The sequence below is a fragment of the Lycium ferocissimum genome, chromosome 8 (genome assembly GCF_029784015.1).
Source record: "Lycium ferocissimum isolate CSIRO_LF1 chromosome 8, AGI_CSIRO_Lferr_CH_V1, whole genome shotgun sequence".
Taxonomy (NCBI): domain Eukaryota; kingdom Viridiplantae; phylum Streptophyta; class Magnoliopsida; order Solanales; family Solanaceae; genus Lycium; species Lycium ferocissimum.
The window spans coordinates 59036130-59052633 of NC_081349.1; the positions used below are offsets into that span (position 1 = coordinate 59036130).

The 16504-nt window shown below is 35.5% G+C and overlaps 1 protein-coding gene across 6 annotated transcripts; it reads right to left on the reverse strand.

Moving 5' to 3' along the window:
- Nucleotides 1-660: 660 nt before the first annotated feature.
- On the reverse strand, nt 661-9450 carry LOC132068781 (uncharacterized). Of its 6 annotated transcripts, XM_059462485.1 has the most exons (10): nt 9165-9450; nt 6815-7932; nt 4783-4851; nt 4486-4614; nt 4344-4394; nt 3563-3718; nt 3167-3428; nt 2382-3076; nt 1933-1968; nt 661-951 (listed from the first exon to the last, which is right to left on the reverse strand). In XM_059462485.1, exons 1-8 carry the CDS (start codon nt 9322-9324, stop codon nt 2442-2444), a joined length of 2580 nt encoding a protein of 859 aa, XP_059318468.1. In that variant the 5' UTR covers nt 9325-9450; the 3' UTR covers nt 661-951; nt 1933-1968; nt 2382-2441. The 6 variants fall into 6 exon arrangements, with proteins under 6 accessions (XP_059318468.1, XP_059318466.1, XP_059318463.1 ...); XM_059462483.1 differs by having other exon boundaries at nt 2382-3428; nt 6815-7920; XM_059462480.1 differs by having other exon boundaries at nt 2382-3428; nt 9165-9448.
- Between the last annotated feature and the right edge of the window lie 7054 nt (nt 9451-16504).

Below are 16504 nucleotides of genomic sequence, written 5' to 3' on the forward strand. Positions count from 1 at the left end.
ACTCTATCTGCTAAAATAGATAATACTTCTATTTCAAAAGAGAACATGCATGTGCAGTATTTTAACAAATGAAAATTAATTGGCTGGATTTCTTCAGTTTTTACTATGTATCATATATTGACTTGGCTAACTATTTGTGTAAATGAGATACAGCTACAAACACAAGCATACAAAATTCAAGAAGAAAGTATTTCCAAAAAAAAAAAAAAAAAAAAATGGGGGAAAAAAAGATTAACTGTAAGAAGAAACAACAAGCACCGGAGCTCAGAAGTACAAGAAGGCTAGAGACAAACTAGAGAAATTTGAAACCGCACGCAAGATCCAAGCTTCTTTTCTCCTCTTCGGCATTTACAAATTTGAAAAAGGCGAAAAACTCATGCATACCAGTAACTTCAGATGCAATTATTTTTCAATAGATTGAATTTCTAAAGTACCATACTTCTCCTCTTTAACTCCCAACGAAAGAAGAGAGAAGCTTAAAACAGATAATAGTTGAGGCTTTGCTAATCAAATTGAAACAAAAAGCGCGATGAAGAGACCAAATATCAAATGAAAAAAGAAATTAACAACCAACTATCAAACGGGAAAAAACTTTCAGTCAATTCCCAAAAAATTGGACAATCGACAAGATACTATACCTATTCACACTACATCCGAATCTAATCTCAGCGTTGTAAAAGTTCAATCAAATTCTTAAAACCTCGATTTCAAACAGTACGTTAAAATCTCAAAATCCGTCATAAAACTAATAAATTAAAACAAATTACCCATATGCCAGGATGCAAAATGGTTACATCTTACATACCAGGAACAAAGAGAAAAAAGAAGTTTCACCAGTTGAGGAAGAAAAAGGAAGAGAGTAACGAATAGTTGAGTCATTATTCTTCTTTTTTCTCCACCGAAGTATTGTCCGCCTTTCTCCACCTCAAAAGCAAATTCGACTTTCAAATCCTGTAAAATTCAAATTGTGCGATCCTTATATTCCAACGGGATAAGCACGAATATTCAGAAATGTTATGCATTGAGATTCCACAAAGTGAAGAGAATTTTTTTATGTTATAGAGATTAAAATCATAGTACTAAATTAAAATAAGGACCTATTTACCAAAAGAAAAGAAAACTAAAGAGCACATCAATCAGTTAAAAAAAAAAAAAAAAAGGAACACTTAAATCAATTTAAGAATTAGTGTCAATGCAAAGACACTTTTGATGATTTTTACGAGATTCAATCTAAATCACTAATTCATAGAAACAAAATAAATGTATTATAGTACCTAACACGCAGAAACAAAATGACACAAAATTATTGACATGCCTTCAGAAAATCCAACAAAAAATTGCCGGAAAAAACTTCAGATGTGCTAAATTTTATTTTTGAAATCGGAGAACCAAAGACTGAATTAGCAAGTTCCAACCGTAGTAAATTAAGTCCAGCAATTTATGTCAAGCCGTAGCCACTAGCCACCATGGGCGGAGCCACCTTAGGCGAAGGGTGGTCAGGTGCACACCCTTCGCCGGAGCCGGAAAATTACGCGGTGTACATAGGTTAAATTTTAGCTATTATGAGTATATATTTAATTTTGCACACCCTTAACACAAGTGAGAAGAAAATTTGCACACTCTTCGCCAAATTCCTGGCTCCGCCACTGCTAGCCACCACATGCAAGACACAGAACAACTCATCGAAAATCAGAGCAGATCAAACCCCAAAAATTTCCACATGAATGATAAAAAATACCAAGAAAATATCCATTTTCCTGCCTATTTGCAGCGAGGAAACCAAAAAGACACGAGTGAAATCCATAAAAAACATAGGAAAAGAGAAAAAGGAAGAAGAAAAAAAATCCCTCCAGTGAGCTAAGCAAAGAAAAGAGGAGAAGAAGAAGAATCCAAGCAAGCAAACAAGAAAATTTTATGGAAGAAAAAACTTACCTTTCTCTTCTCAGAGGAGGAGCCTTTTCCACAATTCTGAAGAAGAGAAGACCAAAATGAATCCCAAAAGTTAAGGCAAAGGCTAAAGGAAGCTCTTTTGATTTGCATCACCATGTGGTAAAGGGAAAACCCGTGTGGTCACTATTGACGGTCTTGTCTTAGTACCATTAGTAAAAATATCAGAACTATCCCTAGCTTAATTTACGAGATTGGCCCTGGTCGTCCAAGGGCTCGCTCTTATTAAATAGTTATAATAATAACAATGTTATGTTGGTCATTAGTGAAGCAAATGTTTCACACGTCATACTGCATACCTGTTAATCTCACTGACAAAGGAGAAAGAATAAGAAGACAAAAATGTATGGAGAAATGTAGTAAATTTGAGAAGTAAGGAACCAACTCACGTATGGAGAAATGTAGTAAATTTGAGAAGTAAGGAACCAACTCACGTTTAACTTATTGAGCCTGAGCGTGCTACCATAACCACGGTCGGAAACCACTAAATGCCTTCATCTATCCTTTGAACTTCCAGCCTTATGATTGATTACGGAACTAATGTCAGGGGAACCATTGGGCATTCCATACTTGACTCCCAAGTCAAACCTAGCCGCAAATGCTAAAGATGATTTAATAGCCTTCTGAATCGAGCCTGGTGTATCTGCAAGGAACGGTGCCTTCAAGGAGCTGGCAATCTCCACATTGCACTTTTGGGCGGACTGCCCAGCTGGAAATAAAGAACTCAACTGACTAAACGGCATTACTCTGGAAGTTCTATCTGGTGCATATTGTCTCCTTTGAATGGGTAATGTAGTACTGTTGAACTCATTAGGATGCGATCTATCCTCTACTGTTTTGTCAACTGACAGGAAGTTTACACCCTGAGGTACAGAACCAGGGGGGGTTCTGGTCGACATTTGATTCATGCTCCGTAACTTAGCACTTACGTTGGCTTGATTATCATCTTTGACACTGTCGTCCCTCTTGGCACATGTTGCAGCTTCTTTACTATTCTTCATGTCACCCAGCAGCAATGTGTCACCATTGGGCTCAGCCGAAGGTGCCCGGCCAAAGGACAAGAAGTTCATTCCTTGTGCTGTCCTCATAGATCCTCCTTTTGTAAATCCATTCGGTTTCTGAATATTGTCTGACATACTATGGATTAATTGACAGCTAAATTTTCTAGCATCATTTGCCTTGGAATATAAACCAGCTTCTTCATGCTTTCTGGCATCACCTTGCAAAGACTTCCCATGAGATAAGAATGTGACACCTTTGGGTGTACATGCAGCTGGCTTTTGCACAGGCTCTAATACAGTCCGGTCAGTGCTCTTACCAGGAACAAGCCCAGTTGAACCAGATGTGGATTTAACGTCTTTATGCGACATCCCCCATGTGTTTGCTTGAATCAAAGAGTTTGAATTACTTGGAGCTGATGGTGACATCAGCTCACGGTTTGAAGCAGTAGGACTTGTCACTGCCACTGTCTTCGCAGTTATCTGAGATATGCCAATGAGAGAAAAAGTTAAATACCTTGAGACAAAAGAGGAAAGGGCACCTCCAAAGATTTAAGAAAATAAAAATTGTGCACAACTGAAAAATTAGAAAAGTTGAACCGCAGGGAGGAAGATACCTCATGTGAAAATAAACAATGAGCACCTCTGCTGCAAAACCCATTGGATGCATGGTTATTGCACGGATACTTGGAGAGTTGATGATCAAATGGGCAATCATCACCTTTCATGCAAGACTGACGTGCAAAATGAGAACATGGCTGAAGAGGAAAGATCTTTACAAAAGTTAGAAGCCAGAACATAGGTAGAGCATGGATGTTATGCTACATGATAGACACAAAATACTTGTCAACACAACATGAATACTTTAAAGGAAAGGGGACATTAAAATTTTGTTCCTTTTCAGATCAAATTGACAGCGCTGCAAATCAAAAATCATAAAATGGAACCTTAAATCAGCAAGCGAGATTTCCCTTGGACATTATGAAAGCAAGCAGTAGAAACGGCTGCAAACATTTATGCCTTGGTGAATTGCCTTAAGTAAGGTTCCCCACCCCCCCCCTCCCCCCCACACCGCCCCGCGGGGCTGTTTAAGTGGTTAATTCCAGACTGGAAGGAGCACATATAACTTTATAGGCTTGGCATACATGAATATTTCTACTTCTGTGTCTCATTATGACAAAGTACTTGATAACAAAAAGGGTGTCAGAAAATGGTGATGATTGGGGTGCTAGTAAACATTCCAACTCACAGGTGTGCTATTTCAAATAGGCTATACCAACTCTCAATTCGGAAATAAGGTACTAAAGCAGTAGCATCACAGCAAGACTTCAAATCTCCTAACATCATCAACAGCTTGCAACAATATGATATAAGAAAATAAAAGCAGCATAAACAGACCGTTGACTTTGTCAAGGGGATGGTATCATGAGAGAATTTGCACTTCTCACCCTGTCAGAAGATAAATGAAGAAGGTTAAATCTCCACGACATAAAAGATTTGCTAAATCATATTACCTTATTTTATACAAATTGTAAATTACCTCTAAGCATCTTCCTTTGAGATAATGGCGGCAATACCTCACAATTTTTGGTTTCACCACTGGTGGAAGCCTCAGCCTTCTAACTCCAAGCTTTCTGTTCTTTTCAGCTCGGTTAATTCTGTAATTGGCCTACAAAAAATACAAGTTCCTTTGTAAATAGAGACGTACTAAAGCATGAGCAACTTGATCCTATAAAAACTGAGCATAAACATAGACTTAACATTCGCATTCAGACAGGATAAATGGATGATAAACTCATTTACAAATGAATGAAAACAAAGAGAGAATGAGATGCACCTTTCTCTTTTCTTTTTTTCTCTTGGTTAAAGGACCTCTCTTCTCTTTCCTTTTACCGATATTCCCATCCTGAAACAAGACGCACAGAATCAAATATAACAACATTCTCAGCTGATGAAAACATAGAAAGTGAGACTCATGTCTGACAAACTACAAACTATACTTTATCCATCTACATTATTGTACTGACTAGCAGACACAAACACGACTTTGAATGTTCGATAAAACAGACTATGATAATAGGAAATATTTCAAAAACAGAAATCCAACTTCTACTTTGTCCATTCCCTTCCCTCCTCAAGGCAAGCAAGAACATCAAATACTGGAAGAGCCAGGAATTTGACTAAGGGTGTTCAAACTTATACTGTAAAGTAAGTAATATTTTTCAATGAGTGGTGTAACGAAAAATTTAAATCGAACTACATAATATTTAGCTTTGTAGTTTTTCCTCGAAGTGTAATTCAAGCACTAAATTTGAGTTGTGTCTTAGGTTTCTATGAAAATTTTAGTTGAGCAAAGAAAATCACCCACCAGAGTCCAGTAAAGAAATCACCAGATACTAATAAAGAAAAAGTTGAAAGGTAACAAAAAAGAATAAATTAAAAAAAGAACGAAAAGACAACTGTTTTCGGCAACATCTGAGTGGTGAAGAGGATGAAGTTTTAGTCGGAGTTATTAAAAAGCAAATCAAACGGACTTTGTATTTAAACAAAATTAGCAAAAATATTTGTGTTTCGCGGGGTGTGAAAAACATCAATAAATTTAGAAATAATATTTTAATAAATTTAGTTCAGATATTTTCAGGTATATACATAGAAAATTAACAACATATATTAATAGAATCACTAACATAAACATTTTATTAGAGTTAAAATTTATATTGAACTGCATTTTTCATTACCAAATTTTTTTGTAAAAGGGGGATTTTTTCTTTTTTAAAAAATCACTTCTATATACGTGTTTGGTGGGGTTTTATACATAATTATATTTGTCTAATTATATAAATAATTAATTGACTTGAGTATTTTTTTGTTTTCTTACAGAAGATAACAAATGTTTAGATTCTTAAGATTAAAGGAAACCAAAGCAAAGAGGATGTTGGCAGTACAAGTTTGCCTTTGACTTGACAGAACGATCCTATTTGACGAATCAATCGTAAACAGCCCATGGTTTTAATAAAAAAAGGTAACGTAAATGCTTTAGGGTGGAATTGAACCCGCGACACGAGGCTCAAAATGAACATCCTTCGCCACTGAGCTGCAGCATTCAGTTGTCCCAAGGGTGTTCATTTTTTCCTATATATCGTAAAATTAAATATTTGACTTATGTACCCGATATAACTATCCGGCGAAGGGTCTTCGGCTGACCACCCTTGGCCTAGTGTAGCTCCGCCAATTTATATTCAAAGTATGCAAATGCGGCATCAGTAACTTTAGAAACCTGCTAAAGTCCCTACTACCATTTCCTTCCTCCTTCCCTTTCTCTGGAGGGGGAAGGAGGAGAATGCATTATAGTCAAGTCTTGATGATTTCAATAATAGTCAACAAGCATGGTGAATCTGGACACTTTATGCCTTTATGACATCGATCAGAGGTCAGATTTCTTTTTTCGATTTTGGAATGTCTATAATTGGGAATACTCAGACCAAAAGTACAGATGGGCATATATGAAGTTTCACTATTTGAAAGAGCAAGTTCTGTCCAATAGTAGATTGGAAAAAGCTTCATAGAAGCGTGAGAATGTACCAAGTCCAAGACAAGCGAGATAGCTCGAGACCTTTTTTACTAGCCATATCAAGCAACACTGAAAACTTTTCAGCTGATTATACGAGAGAAGGCAGGCATTTATGGTGAAGTAAAGAAGAACCATCGCTGGAAGAAGCCAGAATATTCCTAAGAAGGGATTCACCTATTGCATCCTAATACTGAAAAGAAAATGAATTAACCAAAACAGACTTGAAAGTTGCATAGAGTGGAAAGTGCAATAGTTAGAACATAATTAAGTGCTAAAAGATCGAAGGATGTGATCATACCTCTGCAGGGACTATTGAGTGTTCATTTTCTTTTGCATTTTCACCATAGGTTGAATCAAATTGAGAACCAACAGGATGATCTAACTTTACGTCTAGACCAACTTGCTTATCAACGTTCCCACTATCCAAAATGCTGTCATACACACAAATTTTTCTGGTCTCGACATCCTTTGAACGGAAAAACTTTTCAGTATTATCTTCTGGCTCTTCTCTAAATTTTCTTAAGGACTCTCCCCCAAAAAAGGTGTTATCCTCATCAACTGCATCAATGGATGAAGAGGCATAAGCATCCCTCTTCTGTGGTGCATTAATGTGAACATCAAAAGCAAACTCTTCTCGACCAAAAATGTCAGCAGGAGACTCATCTGCTTGATCCTTCTTCTCATTCCCAAGATGATTAAGAATGTCATAATCTGATTCATCAAAAACCATAAAATCTCCGGAAACTTCCCCTTCCTCTACCTCTTCACTCACAGGAACATGGACAGATGAATCTGTTGCTCCAGCAGAAGATATCAAAGTTTCCAATTCCATCTCTTTTACCTGCAATCCATGCTTCATTTCTTCCGACAAATGTGTCTCAGAAACAGCCATTTTCTCTCCAGAGAGCTCTGCAGGTTGCGACAACTCAGCAATAGTATCCGCACCAAAACAAGACTCTATAGCAGCACTGACATCATCAATACCAAGTTCTTTGTCTAATTCTGCCTGTCTGATAGGATCACACTCCTTCACTTCCAATTCATGAGTGCTACACCTATTCCCAGGTTCCTTGACCGTTTGATCGTTACAACCATGAGTTTTGTCTACCAAAGAATTCATATCAATGATATCATTTGTTATAGAAGCACCTCTATCGCCTTCGATTGCATCAATTGTACAATTGGAGGGATCTAAATCAAATTCCATTTGTGCACCAGTAAAATCTCCATATCCATAACGAGAGCACCCTTCATTTCCATCACCAGAACTCGGTTGCATTGCCATATTGTCAGACTCGTTATGTGCAGGACCATTAACTAACAATTTCTCAGACCTGAAGAGATGATGATCAACCAATTCGCCGACTTCATTTTCTCTTCCCAGTTTACTGCTGCCATTGTCATCTTTAATAACATCTTTGACAGATTAAAACGGTTTGTCGATACCAACATGCTAATATAAGTATAACTTGTATTTAGTATCTTCTCTAGAATGAAGTCAAGCTATAATTAATAACTAGAGTGGGAACGAATAATTGTGTATATATATTGTACACGTGTAACCATACAATTATCATGTAACACCACAATAAACACATATTAAGGTACATCTGTAGCATGTAAGATACCAAAGGAAAAAAAAAACGCTCACACTCAGAATATAAGACAAACAACAATTAAGTGGCCGTTTGGCCATGAATACTTTTTACTTTTTTTCGGGATTTAAATTTCGGAAATCATGTTTTGCTATAAAATTCCGGAAAATTTTGGAATTCAGCTTCACATTTTCCGGAACTAGAAATACACAAAAAAGTTTTTTTTCACTTTTTTCACTCCAAGCCACTCACAAAACCTCAAAAACTCTAATTTCCAAATATCATTTTTCACTTTGAAAACAAAAACTACTTTTTTCAAATACTCACAATTTTCACGGCCAAACGGGCCCTTTAAAACTAAAACAAAGTCTAATTGATTAAATAGGCCATTCCATTTTATTATCATATGAAAGTGGAATCAACTTAAACTGATGGGACAGGTTAGGGTTTACTCCACACATGCTAGTGGGTCCAATCACCAATGAACAAGTTGAGGTGCATCCAAAGAACAATACTGATGTAAATTAAAAGAAAAAAGAACCTCGTATGTAGTGATGCAACACATTAGATACAAAAACAACATAATCAGTGTAATCCCACAAGTGGAGCCTAAGTAGAGTAGGATGTACACAGACCTTTCTCTACCTTTGTGAGGTAAAGTTGTTTCCGATAGACCCTCAATTCAAAGGAAGCGTAATCAAGCATGATACAAAGGAAAATAACGAGAACAAAATAGCAAGATAAACAAAGCAATCAAAATAATAGGTACTCCCTCCGTCCCAATTTATACACACTCTTTCTTTTTTAACCTGTTCCAAAAAGAATGACACATTTCTATATTTAACAACAACTTAACTTTAAAATTCCTATTTTACCCTTAATAAAATAATTTTTAGCCACAAAAATTTCTTTGGCTCGTTTTAGAACACAAGATTCAATTTTTTTCTTAAACTTGGTGGCAAGTAAATTAGGAAAGAGGGAGTAGTAGAGATATAAGTTCATATTCCAAAGTTGTATTTTCCGCTAAAGAAGATAAAATAAGAGTAATGTTACCTAATTGTTGTTTGTTAGTGGTAGAATCAGTGATGGGGCAATTAGATAGAATTTGAAGGAGTGTATTGTAAGTTTCACTCATGAGAAATCGTCGCCGAGAAGGAGGGAAAGGGTAAGGGTTTTGCAAGGGTTTTAGGGCAACGATATGAGAATTCTCCATTGTTGATGAAAGGAAGAGTGCGAAAGTTTTGAGGGAATTGATTTGAAATTCGTTGGAATTTATGGGGTTGTTGTTAATTTGTGGCGGCTTAAATATGAGGCAAAGGGATTAGTTTCTGATTGTACAATTCAGCCCATTACTTTTTTGTTTGGCGACGTAACTCTCCCTTCAACTTCTATATATTTACTGACAAACCTCGTGCAAAATACAAATAAAAGTTATATAGCCTGTTTGGCAACCTTTTAAAATCAATTTATTTTGAAAAATATTTTTTTCTAAAAGTATTTTTCAAAAAAATACTTCAGTAAAAATGGTTTGTATTTTGTCAATTAGTTCTAAAAAAGCATTTCTTAGCAGCAATTAGTATTTAAGAATCAAACTTTTTAAAAAATGATTCTAAGTATATTTTTTCAAAAGTGCTTTTGAGGAAAAAATACTTTTTTTACCTTCTAAAAAACAGCCGTTGCTACTCCTAAGTCCCCAAAATCACTTATATTCTCCTAAAAACTTGACCAAAACACCTTATTTTTTAAAAATAAACACTTTTGGCCTCCCAAAAACTTGACGGGCTATAACTATTCTTGCAACGACCAAAAAAAAAACATATTAGGAATCACAATAGGAGGACAACGAATAATTTCCATCTTCTCTTCTTCAGATTCATCTTTATCCATTTTGAGTTCAAAAAAGGGTAATATACACCCCTCTACTTTCAAGTAAGGTTCATATATACTCTTCGTTATACTATTGGAACATAAATACCCCTACTATTATACTTTGAGTTCAAATATACCTCTGTCCATTAAATGTTTGAGTCCCAACTTTAAAATAGACGCATAGAAGGTTGAGATTGATTTAAAGGACCCAGATCAATTTTTGCCCCAGCCAACACCCAAAATAACCCATAACCCAATCCAACCCAAATGAAGCTTCAAATATCAACAATGGAGTAATGTCAAAGATCTTTCTTCAATTCAGTTTTGGCCGCTTCAAATAGAGGGGTATTTGTAAGAATTTAAGATTTTCATTTCAACCACATTTTTTTCCATAACAATATCCAATTTTCCTCTAATAATCGATGAGATTTTATTTGTTATCTTTATTAAAGAAAATAACTAAAGAAGAATTTATATTAAACGTGAAGTAAGATGCAAGCATTTTTCTTTGTATTAGGGGTCATTTGACTCGTGAATAAACTATACCGGAATTATAATGTGAGGATTATAATACGGGACTAAATAATGACGGAATTATATAGTTGATATACTTATTGAAAAATATTGGTTCATTAGACCAAAAATAGAATACACATGATACAACATAAAACATATGTTCGGGCTTACCCTATATAAACTTGGATAAATTTCTATTTTCTATTCTAACTTAGTCTTTCTGAAAAGACTCTGGAAGACGAGCTGAATGAAAAATGTGTCATTTTGATTATTTTAGCTCGAGATTAATAATTTGAAGATTGTTACCTCACATAGAGTGTGGTATAAAAATAAAATTCCAATTGTGTAAAAACAACTAGGATTACTCATTTTAAATAAAAATCCAATCAAACGTGAGATAAAATAATCCACATTTTATCCCGAAATTATTATCCCTTTGTCTTTAGCCGAACCATCCGATTGAGACTAAAAGGAAATAACTCTTACTACAATCTGCAACCTTGTTTTTTGTGTGTGTAAGTGGGGAGGTAGCAGTACATCAATGTTTATTTTCTCTCAAGGCGACACTTTCTTTTTTGGCTAACTATTAGATTGATCTTGACATCAATGTTTGTTGAGTTGGCTACTTATTTGGCTGTGTATTTCATTGTTTATATAATATACAATTTACTTTTTTTCCTAAATTAGACTTCTTTTGTGGTCACACTTCATCCAAAACAATTTCAAAGATATAACTATTTTCAATTTTCATTGAAGTAAAAAAGCTTACTCCGAGTTCCCTAATGCCAACAAAACAAAACAAGATTTGGGAAGAAAATTAAAGCAAGGAGAGATAGGGAAAATGCTCAGCTTTTTTGTTTTGGAAAAAAAAAATCAAAAGCAGAAAAAAGATATTTAACCTTTCAAAATAAATTTTTAAAAATACAATTTTAGAGAATAAAAAATGGGAGAGGGAAAAACTAAAAGTAAATAAAAGGGGAAGAAATCGCACCCAAATATATATTCTTTTTTATAAGTAGAGTTCAAAAATAAAAAACCTTTTTATTTTCAATGTCCTAAATAGTAAGAAGATAACTTGAGAGCATAAAGAACAATAACACGATCACCAGGCTAAGCAATTAATGTGACAAGAGCCCGTGTTAAAGACTCTCTAGCAGCACCATCCAGCTTAACTCCTTCAACAATGGTGCTATTTACTGGAGCAACTATGGGGAAAAAAAAAACACTATTTTCAAGAAAGATTCCAACAATTTTTCTAGGCAAGAGAATTTATGAAAGGTAAGATGAGAGTAAAAGTAAAAAGATGTTCACATAAGAAAAGGTAAAGCCTAGTAAAACATTAGGTGTGGGTACCTTCAACGTCCTTTGTTACTGTGAAGGCAAAAAATGATTGTCATAAGCATAATGCCCTGTCAATAAATTCTTTGTCAAGCAAGTTGGAGCGACAACAACCCAGGAGGAATATAATACTGAGCTATGCAAGACGATTTTTTAACTCTTTTGGGTTAGCAAATGTAGAAAAATATTAGGCACGGTCACATTAGGAAGAACAAATAACAAAGAAATAACATATAGTAATAAAAGTAAAGATAAGACATAATTGAAATTGGAAAAACTGGTTTAAGGCACGCTATGGATGGCGCTGTCTTCAGAGTAGATTTCCGTCGCTATCCCAGTGCAAATAGTAAAGTGAAGTTCTTCTCCCAGGATACAATGAATCACTCAGGAATCTTCTAATGTGCACTCAAATAGAAATTCCCCGAGAACCCTTTTAATCTCTCGACTGCTTTAGTAAAAAGGAAGGGGCAAGAATGCAGAATTTTATGTTGCAGGAATTTTTTATATTGCTGAAATTTTTTCTAAGTGCTAGAAATCTACAACATACCTATTATTTATAAGGTGTAGAAAAAAACTAACACACATTTTCAATGAAATGATGTATCCCTTAAGATTGAATGACACATTTTCACAATGAATAGATGTATCCTTTAAAGAATGGGTAACACCTCTTCACAATTTATTGTGTCTTTTCAAAAGTGTATTTAAATTTTAAATCACTTCTAAAATAAATTCCAACAGCAAAAAGATTGTCCATGATATTAAGGCCAAGAATGCTAGGACAAAGAATAAATTAAAGGTGAATTTACACGAACTTCTTGCCATGGAGAAGAGACCCTTCAGGCCTTTTTTAGTAAGAAGGAAGAGGAATGAAAATGTAGTTGAGTGGTAAATTCAATTAGCAAGACTTGAAGGACATCTGGTTTGAGTGCAAGGTACAAAAATGTAGATCTTTATTTGTTCTTTCCACATAATTGATACTTCCAACTAGTTATCCAACAATCTTTACGGTTATAATTTACTACATATTTAATAATTGGGAGATAACTATTAAAGTTGTTGGACCTAGATGATACACTTAAATTACACCTTTAAAAATAGGAGTAAGCGATCGTTGTCAAATATAGAACCCAACAAAGTTGGTGTCGAATTCCACAGAGAATACAATGAAGAAATATACTTGCTAAGTGTAACGCTCGACTGTTAGTCTATATTTCTAGAGATGGGGATATAATAATAATATTTGGTTTTAATGTTTGTCACACTACTTGATAGAGAAAGATTATGTTTGAATTAACAATTATGTAAAAGCACTAAGGTTGCGGTCCCAAAGGAAAGTAATGCGAATGGGTATGAATCCAACTCCTTTATATGTCTAGATGTATTTAAATATGAGCTACGTAGATTTATCAAAAGTCTCTCGACCAAATCGATAAATATTATTACTATGCTTTCTCAAGCCTTAGAATGTCGAAAATGTGAACACCTATTTTATTTCAAGTTAGCTTTCCTATTTCTAGCTCAAGCTATTAGATGGGTTATAAAGCCCCAAATCCTTGCTATCTACTCTTTTTCTAACTTTTAATTTCTTTCTCAAGCAAAGAAAAAGTAACTAGGCACAAATAATGGTGTACACCATTAAATATCATTAATGCTTGAAGAGTAATTAGAAAAACATCTTTGACATAGAAATGGAGTTTGAATGCAAAAACCCAATCATATAATTAATACATTTGGTCCCACAACCTTAGCTAAAGGGATTAGATACTCATTTTCATTAAATAAAAGACAAAGATAAAGAAGGTATTCATAAAGCTTACAATGGTTTAATGTAGAAGATGACAAAAGGGTGTAAGATTCTTCACTACCCAACAAGATTTACCTTTAATGCCTATGGACAACTAAAAAGTAAAAGTGGAGAATATTCAATAATGTTCCCAAAAACCTAGACACGAGTATTTATAGAGAGAGAACAAAAAGTACAAAAGTTGCCTAAATGACCATATGCGGCGCCACGTATGTGGTCGCACAGGAGTATGCGACCGCATCTGAAGTTTGCGGGGTCGCATGTACTCCGCATTCTAGTGCACTTCGCCTGATTCACTAGTTGCTCAGAGTTGGAGTATGCGACCGCATCTTGCTACATGTTGTCAAACTCTTTGTTGATTTGTGCAAACACTTTGCGACCGCATCTTGGCTGCATTTTCATCATTTTTCTCTTTTTCCTGCCACTTTGTTCCCTTTATGCTCTCGAACTCATAAAACCTTAAAACACACAAAAACATAATAGAAATAGAGAAAAATATTTGAAATGACTCCTAAAAAGCATAAGTAGTGGATGTAGAAAGTCTGAAAATCCACGACTTATCAACACCCCCAACTTAACCTTTTGCTTGTCCTCAAGCAAACAACACAAAACTTATGACTCAAACTAACAACATGGAATCCATATGACTATGGGTTGGTACCAATAATTAGGCTACAAGCATGTGAATCTTTAACCAAATAACTCCCTCATTTCCAAATACGATTTTAAGAATACAATGGAGTTTCAAAACAATCAAGCAACAACACTTAAGCCTCAATAAGGGACTCAAAACCACTAGCTTACTAGATGTGCTCATTTGACTCAACTTGGGATTCATTTCAACATCACCAATCTATCGTAGTTCATATGGCCTCACAAGAAAGAAAGTCCCAAAATCACTATATTCACAACAATAACACACAGGACATAACACGAAATCACTCACACTCAACAAAGAAATTCAAGTGCTAACAGATATCATACCATATGCTTACCCTTATTTTCATTCATCACTAACTCAAGAATGTTCGGTTGGAAATCACATAAGGACTTTTTCAAGCTTGTAATGTAGGCTTAGGGACGGGTAGGATAAGTATTTGGGATACAAGTGACTATGCCCTTCTTGAACACTACACATACTTTTCATTTAACTCTTTGTCCACCTTCCTCTTCATTACAACACGTTGCTCCTTCCTTTGCATTCTAGATTCCCCACAATTATTGCAAAAATGCATTTTTTTAATATGGTATTTATTTACGAAAGCACAACACAATTCTTCGCCACTTCTCAAGCAATACCAACACCCACACCCCCAACTTAGGCTTTTGGCCTCATGTTCATAATTTTAATTGTTCAATGAGGGAAAGGTTCAAAAGAGAGAATTTCATCAAAAAGGGTAAAGGCTTGTAATGTGTCAGTTAAAGAAAAGGTCTTAGGCTCAAATGGGGTTACTAGTGATAATATTTATACAATGGTAGGCTAGAAAGGCTAAAGAGGCTCAAAATCACAAAAATAGCCTAAGGTCATCTCTCCAACCATCATAATCAAAATTAGCATTGAAAGACTAATCAGGCAAGTTCTAGATGATAAAAATAAGCACAAGAATTATTCAACAAACACTCACCACACATGGCATATGAATTACTCAAGATGGATCATTTTCACTTCCTAAGCAAGAACACAATAGAGCAATATCTCATAATCCAAAGTAAGCCCAACTAGTAGGTAAAGAGTCACAAAATGAGTCAACAAGTTGTCACAAAGATCATTCTTTCTTATGCACTAGGAGGGGTATGCTCAATTAAACACTTCACATCCAACAGACTAACTCTATTAGTACTAAACAAGTTGTGATGTCATCCCGACCCTATAAGGCTTAATTCCCTTAAGAAATTGCCCACATATCTATCATTGGGACAAGCCGACTCAAGCTACCTAAAAATACCGGGTTCAAAAGACCATTAGCATCCTTGGGAAAAGAAGCCCAACTAAGAAAATACAAGGATATAGCTAATACTTACTATTAGAACACGAGGGATATCGACTCAAGAATCAGTCGTGCGTTTTATTATTGTATATGTTAATTGATACAACAAAGGAAGAATATATAGACATATGAAATACATAGAAACACATTAGAACTAGGACTCCTAGCTACAAGTAAGCCGGCTATTTGTGTCTGTAGGTATTGGACTCGTACTAGGAGTAGGACACTATTTAATACTCCCCTTGCAAGATGACGGTGGCAAAGCAACGTTCAGCTTGGAGCTAAGAAACTTGAACCAGGCAGAAGCTAGAGGCTTAGTGAGAATGTCAGCAAGTTGGTCTTTTGTCGAGATAAATTGTATAGAAAAATCCTTTCTTGCCACTTTGTCTCGAACAAAATGAAAGTCGATCTCCACATGCTTGGTCCGAGCATGAAACACAGGATTGAGGGATAAGTATGCAGCCCATAAGTTGTCACACCAAAGAACAGGAGCATTGCGGGTAGTTACACTAAGTTCAAATAATAGAGATTGAAGCTAAGTAAGTTTAGCTGCGGCATCGGCTAGGGCCTTGTACTCAGACTCGGTGGACGAGCATGCTACAGTGCGTTGTTTCTTAGAGGACCACGAAACCAATGCATTCCTAATAAATATAGCATAACCACCGGTCGACTTGCGATCATCCAGAGAACCAGCCCAATCGGAATCAGTAAACGCTTCGAGAGAGAGATCACTAGACATGGGAATGAAAAAATGACTATCAATTGTATGCTTGAGATAACGAAGTATGAGTTTAATTGTTGCCTAGTGATTCTGACTCGGAGAGTGCATGAATTGACATACTTTGTTAATGGCAAAAGCAAGATCCGACCTAGTG